At 38.1% G+C, this 10,181-nt stretch overlaps 1 protein-coding gene across 1 annotated transcript in view; it reads right to left on the bottom strand.

Annotated features, from left to right (window-relative positions):
• Positions 1 to 3,695, bottom strand: part of ANKMY1 (ankyrin repeat and MYND domain containing 1) — a gene marked incomplete at both ends in the record, with an annotated part of 40,417 nt that extends 36,722 nt beyond the window's left edge. The window contains 3 exons of the mRNA XM_083363278.1: positions 1,800 to 2,106; positions 2,955 to 2,968; positions 3,306 to 3,695. Coding sequence (XP_083219404.1) covers positions 1,800 to 2,106; positions 2,955 to 2,968; positions 3,306 to 3,695 — 711 coding nt within the window. The remainder of the gene's footprint in view (positions 1 to 1,799; positions 2,107 to 2,954; positions 2,969 to 3,305) is intronic.
• Positions 3,696 to 10,181: the final 6,486 nt, after the last annotated feature.

Below are 10,181 nucleotides of genomic sequence, written 5' to 3' on the forward strand. Positions count from 1 at the left end.
CAGTTGCAGAACATTTCAAGCAAAAGATTCCAGGCATTTCGAGCCAGAAAAAAATCTGATAGTAGATGGTTTAAAAACCTCTCTCTAAAAAACTTATAACTGTCTGCTAGAGTAATGGCCTAGGTAGTCCAATAGTCTGAACTGATAAAAAGGCAGTTTCCTTATTGTAATAATAAAATTTCATAATATTAAAGTCTTGCAATAGATTGTGAAAATTATCAAGTTTAGAGTTTGATGAATCCTATAGAGTGGACAATTTTTTTACCCTTAAAACATACAGCGCAACTCAAGGATCTTATGCCAGTTTGGCTTGGGTATAACCAAGATGCATAAACTTATTTACAGGCATTTATGCAATGAGAAGTGTTTTTTATACACACATGCATAGACATGGTTTTCAAAGGTTTACCCTGGTGAAACAAAGAAGGGTAGACTTCTGTTCAGCTGTAAAGAACTATGCAAGGACTGTTTGACAAGCCAATAGGAACACATAAATAATATAAGTTGGTGGCTTTCTTCAAATTACTTTTTTTGCTCACAACCTCTTTAACATGTAGTCTAACCTTCTTTCTGTTTCATTCAAATCTATGCATCGATACTAAAAAAATAACAAACCCAGAAAATCAAGAGATGAGCTTTCAGCCAGGCCCTATAATCCCTACTGAAAAATAAAAATCAAGCTGTTTAAGGTAGGGATGCCCAACCCGAGCCACAGCCCAATAATAGGCCACAACCCATTCGGAACCAGACAATGCAAGTGGCAGGTAAGCAAGTGAATGTATGCAACTCCATTTGTGTGAGCCATGGGAAAGGTTGGGGACCGCTGGTTGGGGATACCAAGAAATTCACAGCTTAATTGCATGTATACCTTTATCTATTTATCTAGCTAGCTATCAATCAAACAAATGCTGCCCATCTTAGTGGAGGTGACTCTAGGCAGCTTACAAACATTAGATAAAATGCAGAATAAAATATAAAAGCAATAAAGATCAAATTTAAAAAATTGAATTAAAACTAAGCAGAATGAAGAGGGAAGGTGCAAAGTGTGCACAAAGAGGAGATGGGGTGTTCTCTACTCCATTAGCCAACTCCAACATGCGACACGTTCCATTAAGGCCCCAGGCTATGACTTCAGGGGGCAAGAAGTTCCAGAGAGTGGAAGCCATGGCAGAAAAGGCTCTTCTGGGCCCCGGCATCCAAAATTTTTTGCCTGAAAGTCTGAAGCAGGCCCCCTTTGCTAGCACAATTGTATACATGTATTTCTCACATGTATATGGCTGCCCATCTCACATACTGATGCTGATGTACAATTATCTTCTCAGAAGTCTCGCAAAATTCAAAAGATCTACTCCTACAGACAATGCACATAAAGGCAACACTTTCAGCTGTTCAGAGACAGTATAGTTTTTTAATCATAAAACAATGTCTCATGAAGCTTAAGAGAAGCCAAATTATGTGAAGAATCATTATCTGCCTAATATTATAAACAAAATCCAAATTTCCAAGAATAAAATAAAAATTCAAAAAAATATTGTGGAAGAATTTATTATAATTAGTACATATAAAATAAAGCTTTTAGAATTTTCTGAAAATTGTCATCTATTAAAAAAGTCAGAACACTTTTTCTGTCTTATGTATTTTGAAGGATATTGTGACAGATACCTCTGAGCATGCATGTTTGGGCATGAACACTAACCTTGACTGTTCCTTAGATGTTTTTATTTTGTAAAGTTGCAATAGTAATAATACTTTACATACAATACCAAAATAAGCACATTTTAAATATTAAACCAGTTTACCTCACCATTGTCCCATGCAAATTCTCCATATCCAAGTTTTAAATCAAATGAAAATTCGCCTTTATAGCTAGAACCATCTGGCCATTCTTGCACTCCAGATTTATACTCAATCCTATTATTGTTCAGATCATCTTCAACTAATATATCTTGCTGTTCATTACTCTCTTTCTCATAATCTGCTCTCTCTTCTCCTTCACCATAGTCATAATCAACAGGAGATATTTGCTCAGTCTCAATTTCACTTTCTTCTTCTCTTGAGAATAAATTATTTGCTGAGAACCCATCTCCTGGTTTATTTTTCTTCTTTCTGAAATCATAATCAGGGACAGTTATTATTCTTTATCAACTAAATTCATCCAATACCACAACTCTTTCACACATAATGTGAGTAAGTAAATGTATGTAGCTTAGATTCCTATTCTTACCTATCAGGAAATATGCTTAATTTAAATAAGCAAAGTTTATTTTTGAGGAGACATGCCAAAGATATTGGAACTGTACCACTTCTGCTGCTAAACATAATCAAATACTAATTAGCAAAAAGAAGCAATTTTGTTGCTGCTTTATTTTGCACAATTAGGGAAATGGCAAAAGACAGTAGCATCTTAAGATCACCAAATAATGTTGGACTTTAAGCAGATATTTATTCTAAATATCAATTTACTGTTATCAAAAAAATAACTTTCAAGATAAGTCAAAATAAGACATGAAGTGAAAGAACAAAAAATAGTGGCCTGAAAGCTTTGTACACATTAAATAAAACAGCACATCTGCAATGGGTTGAGGCCCACACATTTAAAACAACTTATGACAAGGAAATAAGTTGAGAAATACTTGCTAAATTTTTCAAGGAATATGCAACCTAGTGATTCTTTAAACCAGACAAACGACTAATGACATCCTTCCTGTCCAAGGATGTCCTCCTATTTTGTACAATCACCCTTCTCATTCACGTAGTTGTAAAGGAGTCCCTGCTACAGTGCCAGAAATTATTTCGTATTTTCTCTTCTTGTCCTATCAGAGAGGGCATCAGGAAGAAAAATAAAGAAGAACTGTAACGCCTTTTGATTAACGAGACTTAAAAGCCTGTGTCTGGATGTGATTATTTTTACTCATATCCAGAGGCTTTCAATACCCTTACACCTCCTCTTATACCTTGTCCCATCATTCTGTAGTAAAAGCAGATTATAAACACAATATTAATATAATATCTTAAGTGTACTTCTTTGCACTTTATAGTCGCATTTACAACGAACAAGTGTTGCTATCCGAAGCAACAGATAACTTATTTTTACAGCACCCGATAGCCGTACAAAGCGTTCCCCGTGCAAAAAGACGTGCGCGGAAGTGGGGAGGAAACTTTCGTCTAGACCAGGGGTAGGCAACCTCGGCTCTTTTATGACTCATGGAATTCTGGGAGTTGAAGTCCATGAGTCATAAAAGAGCCGAGGTTGCCTACCCCTAGTCTACCGGTACAAAAAACACCGCATTCCTTCCACTTCACACGTGAACGCCACGCAGCTCCGCGGTCCGCCCATTCTGCCTTCGCAGCCTCTGGCCAGGCCCCTTTCCCGATTCACGTGGCTGTGCACACTTGCAGCCGGCTTCCGCCAGAGGTCTGTAGAGGCTAGGATTTTGGTTCTCCCGGACCGGCGAGATCCGACAATTTAGAGACCCGTCGAGAGCGGCACCACCCACCCAAGAGCCGGAGCGGCAGCCTGCATAGCCTCCATTCGATCTCAAAGTCGGAGAAGAGTCGTCTGCACCCGCAGACGCCGCCTCATAAGGGCCGGAGAGGAGAGCGGAGACGTAACAGTCAGTGAAGACGTGCTCAAAGACGGGCAGGTCTCTCTCGGCAGCTCTGGATACCCCTCTCCTGCCTGGGCTGCGCTGCATCCCAGTTTCCATAGAAACCAAGGCGGAGTTTTATGGAGCGCGAAGTGGCTCCACCTCGCAGTGATATATTTTTTTTTTACTGGCGGTTCGGTTGGAATATATGCTCCTCTGTAAACGGGCTATGGTAATGACTTACAATTGGTTTTCTCAGTGATCCCATAAAATTCGGTGGGTACTTTGATCTAGATTATATTCGAGGAATATTTTTTTTAATCTTGGCACTTCCTTGATGTTCAAAGTAAGGATGAGTTCCTGTTTTGTTGTTGAACTAATTATCACCAGTTATGGTCCTGTGTAGAAGGAATGGTTCTCATACAGGACTTAATGCTGCCTCACCTTGCCTACTGCCTCTGTCCCTACGGAAAGAAATTCAAATACCTTAATTCGTCTAGAAATATAGTAAATTAAAATATTGTGGGAATTCTAAATACAAACTGGTAAAAGTCTTGGCTCATAACATACAAGATTTAATTGTGATGGAAAACATAATAATGTGGATAATTGATGTGGCAATATCAGGAGTTAGTAGAATAGAAGATAAAGAATTAGGAGAAGACCTCAAAAGTATTTAGATATGAAAATCAAATTTGAGATTATGGCAAAAAGTGATCATGGTGGTCCCAGTGGCTATCCAGCACATTGGCTGTTATTCCAAAAAATCTTAGACAGCACCTGGAAAATCTGTGCTTTGACAGAATTTCCATCTGTCCATTACAAGGGCCACACTGCTGGGATCCACATTGATAGTACAACATCCTATGTTCTTGGGAAGAACAGGATGCATATGAAGGCTAAAACCAGCTAAGAACTAGAAGCTGTGATTTCACATTTTTATGCACATGATAATAACAAAGAATTGAAGAGACAGCAACAGACAGCAAATGCCACCTTGCAAAGAAGCTAAAGAAATAGTTAACCATCTAGTTAGATACTGTGAGAATATTGCAGATTGACTACAAACAACAGCATGACAAAGTAGCAACAATGCTGCATTGGAGTATCTACAACAAATACCATTTATCTGCAAGCAAGAACTTGTGGAACCACAAAATAGACAAAGTAATAAAAAATAAAGAAGCTGAAGTGCTCTAAGACTTTAAAATTCAAACAGAACAGCATCTATCACATCCCTAACAATTGTCAATAAGAAAGACAAAAGACTAGATAGTGGATGTGGCAGTGCCTGGAGGCTGCAGAATAGGAAAGAAAGAACTGGAGAAAATCACAAATGCAAATACTGGCAAATAGAAATACAAAGACTGTGGCAAAAGAAAGCAAAGGTAGTATTGATAGTAATAGGTGCTTTGGATGTAATCAGGAAAGTGGAGCACCATTTGAATGCCATTAACATTGATAAAATCACCATCAGTCAATTGCAAAAGGCAGCTTTAGTAGAAATAGTTTACATCCTGCAGTGATAGCTTTAACACCATCAAACAATATCATCTGCCTATCACAGGTCCCTAGGAAGATGGGATAAGTGGATAAAAGTGCCAGTCTAAACATCTGGCTGGTTGTAAAACAAACTGGAGGGGAAAAAATATGACATGAATGACTACATTAAGAAAAGCCAAGAACCCTTGCTGAAGGAAGTTAATCAAGGAAAACAAAGGCTGAATATTGGGGGCAGGGAGAAAGATTTAAAAAAAACAATTTGTTAATTGGAAGAGCAATCCAATGCATGGTTAGTACTTGAAAGAAGGAAAAGCTGATAAAAAACAAATGAAGTTCGTTAAGGTCAGGAGCATTAAAGAAACTGAAAGTTTTGTATTAATGGCTCAAGAAGATGATTTGCCAACTAATTGCATGAACGCAAACATTCAACATGTAATAAACGTCAACTTTATAGTGAAACATATGAAACAATTGACCATTTATTAATGACTGAAGCAAAATTTAACAAACTGAAATCATGATCAAGTTTCCAGAATTATTCACTGGAAATTGCCAGAGGTGAATCAGAACAAGGAGCTCTTTCAGATAATTCCTTATGCCCCAGTCATCTCACAATTGGATTATTGCAATACATTGTATTGGGGGCTGCCCTTGAAGAAAGCTGCAGCAGGTCCAGAATGCAAGAGCACAGATAGTGATGGGGTTACCTCATTATGTACACATGATCCCACTATACCGTGAACTGAACTGGTTAGCAGTTGGCTTAATAGAATTAGGAGATGGGATGGGATGGAACGGAACAGAATAGAATAGAATCTATATTGTCACTTTAAATGTAAGCTAAATCAGCATACATTAAAATGAAATTTTATTGCATTTAACTCTCAAAAAAATACCATTATGCATATACCCACATGCACACACATATATGAATGACACAGAGAAACATCAGTTTAGTTTGAATGTATACATATACGTGGCGAAAAAAAAGAATCCTGTGATTTTTAAGGAACAACGCTGTTGCAGAATCTAGTAGTTTTGCTATAAATACTTTGAAACCTCTTCCCAGAAGGAAGCAAAGGAAACACCCTGTGTAGCATTTATAAGTAGTATCCTTAATAACGGGATGCTGATTCTTCTTTAAGGCTGTCTGAGGGACTGCTTGTCTCCAGTTGTTTCTGCCCATCTGATAAAGTCCAGCAGGGTGGGTGTACTCTAGGTCCTGTCAATTAATGTCATGCAGTGGGACCTAGGAAGCATGCCTACTCTTACAACTCCTATCCTCTAGAATGATCTCCCTCCCCAGCAAAGTTTTGTGTTAGGAAACAATTGAAGATCTTCCAGGGCCATCGGAACACAATAAATGAAGATATTTCTTTTGTTTTGTTTGGGAGTCTCTGTGGGTTTATTGTTTATATGTTGCTCCTCTGTTTAGCTGTGTCATTTATATTATTGTTCTTTTTAAATTATAAGTTTTCCAGAGTTGCTTTGGAATTGAATGGCCTTGGAATTTGATAAATACATTTTGATAAATCATTGCTTTCTATTCTGCTTTGGTCATACCCATGACTAAAATATTACATAAATTTCTGGCTTCAGATTTTTGGAAAAGTTGTTCATATACTGAAGAATGTTCGGAAGAAATCAGGTGAATAAAAAGGGGCTATAAAGAGAACATATATATACTGCTCAAAAAAATAAAGGGAACACTTAAACAACACAATGTACTGTGTTTAATAGTAGGATGTCTTACTTTCTGTTCCCTTTATTTTTTTGAGCAGTATATATGGAAAAGGGATAAATTAGGCTGAAAAACTAAAGACTGGTGGACAGATTGTCTTGAGTATCTAAAGGGCTCTCAAGTAAAAGAATTGATGCAATAGACTTGTTAATGCTATTGGGGGATGTTTTAACAGGAGATCCTGCACTGGGCAGCAAGTTGGACTAGATGATTTCCAAGGTCTTTTCCAACCACTACCTTTTATTAGATCAGTATGCCGATTGAAGACATAAATAAAATGAACCCACCTGTTGAGTGTAGGCTGGAAGTATCAGTGTATCTTGCTTTTCTGTGTATATATGGTTGAGAGAAATAGAAAAGAAAACTTAGATGAACTTCTACAGAACCTATGACTTCAATAATGGATCTGGAATTTTTGATGTTTTGTTTCAAGCGGTTTGTTGCTATGGTCTCAGAGAAGTCTTAATCCTCACAGTATGTTAGACTGGAACTGCCTTAACTACTAGCCTCCATGTATTCTTCTGTAGTCAGTTGGGCTAGGAAATGTATGAAGGTTATGGGGAAAATGAGATTTTAAGTGGAAGATCTTGAGAATCGGCACCTATGCATTTTTAAATCAACTCCCCCTTGAGCTTCGGATGGCCCCGGACCTCCGGTCCTTTCGCCGCGACCTCAAGACGTTCCTTTTCCATCAGGCTGACCTGGATTGATGATGGGTTTTTAAAAGTTTTAATTTTTAACTGTGTAATTAATATTTGGGGCTGTTATTTAATTTTTTTCTTAACTTTTGTACTATTGGTTTTTTATTGTTGTTAGCCGCCCTGAGTCCTCTGGGAGATAGGGCGGCATATAAGTCCCATAATAAATAAATAAATAAAATAAATAAACAGCATTTGTGGATAATTCTTGATATATTTACACAGTATGTTGGCAGATCCACTACATCTTCACTGCTTCCTTCATATCTAGTCTTAGTAACGTATTAAACCTGGATCTTGTTTACAAAAAAAACCTCACATGAAACATAAAGGCTAAATCATATATATTATGTATTGTATTGAAATTACCTTGGTGCCATTAGTAAATGATATATCTACAGTGTGATTAGAATAAAACTGAGCCATAAACTGGGAAAAAAATAATTAATGTATGATAACAAAATCAGATAGCAAGTTTTTATATAGAATTGTATTACATTATTATTTTTCTCACATATATGAATTAACATACATAACATGGAGTTAAAAATAACAGTGACTACATGGCAGTGCCATAAACATATATACCTTTAAGTACAATCATACAAAAAGATATGCTATGATTTTGTTACTTCATAAATTCTTCTTATGCAGAAAGAATACACATACATTATATGGCTGTAATTAACATTATGTAGGATCTAGCATTGCTTTGTAAGTACCGTATTTTTCGGACCATAAGACGCACCTGACCATAAGACACACCCAGTTTTTAGAGCAGGAAAACAAGAAAAAAATATTCTGAACCAAATAGTACCGGTATACTAAAACAGGGCTTTTCAACCTTTTCATCCATAGTACCAGTTTTAGGACAAGGCAATGTCCGAGTACCACCAGTCGCCCAGCAAGGTGTCAAAAACTTGAGCCCCCCCCCCACAAAAAAGGAAAAAAAATGATAAAGTACAGGTAGTCCTCGACTTACAATGATTCACTTAGTGACTGTTCAAAGTTACGATGGCACTAAAAAAAGTGACTTATGACCATTTTTCACAATTATGACCGTTGCAGCATCCCCAGGGTCATGTGATTTACATTCGGATGCTTGGCAATCGATTCATATTTATGATGGTCACATTGTTCCAGGGTCATGTGATTGCCTTTTGCAACCTTCTGACAAGCAAAGTTAGTGGGGAAACCAGATTCATGTTACTAATTTAATTTCTCTCCTTCTCTTTCTCTCCCTCTTTCTTTCTCTCTCCTCTCTCTCCCTCTTTCTCTCTCTCTCCCTTTCTCTCCCTCTCCCTCCCTATTTTTCTCTTTCCCTCTATTTCTCCCTCTTTCTCTCTCTCTCTCCCTTTCTTTCTCTCCCTCTCTCTTTCCCTCTCCCTCTTTCTCTCTCCCTATATTTCTCTCCCTTTCTTTCTCCTTCTCTTTTTCTCCCTTTCTCTCCCTCCCTATTTCTTACTCCTCTCTCTCCCTCTCTTTCTCTCCCCCCCTCTCTCTATTTCTCTCCCTCCCTCTCCCATTGTCCCTTCCTTCTTTCCTTCCTTCCTTCCTTCCTTCCCTCCCTCTTTGTCCTTCCCTCTCCGCGTTAGAGCAGTACTTGCGAAGGCGGCCCTGCAGCCCGGCTTTCTCTTGCAGAAAGCAGGCTGAAACGGAGCGAGGGAGATTGCAGGAGCATGAGATCGGCCAATTTGTGTTCCTGGCAATCTCCCATGCTCCGTTTCAGCCTGCTTTCTCTTGTAGCAAGGGAAGCTGAAACCAAGCGAGGGAGATTGCAGGAGCATGAGATCGGCGTTTCTCAGCACGTGCTGATTTGTGCACCTGGCAATCTCCCTTGCTTTCCACTTGCGGAGGTTGGGGCTGGCCATACGGATCACCTTCGGACCATAAGACGCACCCTCATTTCCCCCCCCCCCAGTTTTTTGGGGGGAAAAGTGTGTCTTATGGTCTGAAAAATATGGTATGCTCTTCACAAAAGACCACATTCTACAATACAGATGGCAGCCATTTTGGCTCCAAGGGCTGCATGGGAAACGGTTTAGCTCCAGATTAACATCCAGGTTTTCACAGATGTATGCATGTGTACATTTATACAAACATGTTCACAAAATGTCCAGTTTTTAATTCATAGCTGTACTACCAATCATCAGTAAGTGGGCGGGGCAGTGAAAAAGAACTGCTGAATTTCCTACTAAGGCAATAGATCGGAAGTTCTTATGCTAGATATGTTTTTCATCAGGTTTTCAGCCTTCAGAAGCAAAGGATCAGAGGAAATCTGCAACAATAGCATACTGTGCTGTCCACATATACCTGAGCACTGAAAAAGCTATAAATACAATTTCACTTCCTTTTTAAATTGTTTTTTTCCTGTATTAATTCTGAACATTAGGATTTTCTAAAGAGACTCAGAAATATTTTCTTCTAATATAGGAGCATACTATCAGGGAATATACTATCTCCATTCTGTAGTGGTAAATGGGGAACAGAAAGAAAAACTGCGAGAGACCTGGACAAAAATAATATTAATTTTAAGTTACATTAACTAGATTAATAGGATTACTCTGCATGCATTTAATAATTATTGTTGTCACATTCACAATTACTATCTGGTAGCAAATTTTGGAAGAGTTCTGTTCATTCTTTCTAAAG

This window comes from Vipera ursinii (assembly GCF_947247035.1).
Source record: "Vipera ursinii genome assembly, chromosome: 5".
In the NCBI taxonomy this organism is placed as follows: domain Eukaryota; kingdom Metazoa; phylum Chordata; class Lepidosauria; order Squamata; family Viperidae; genus Vipera; species Vipera ursinii.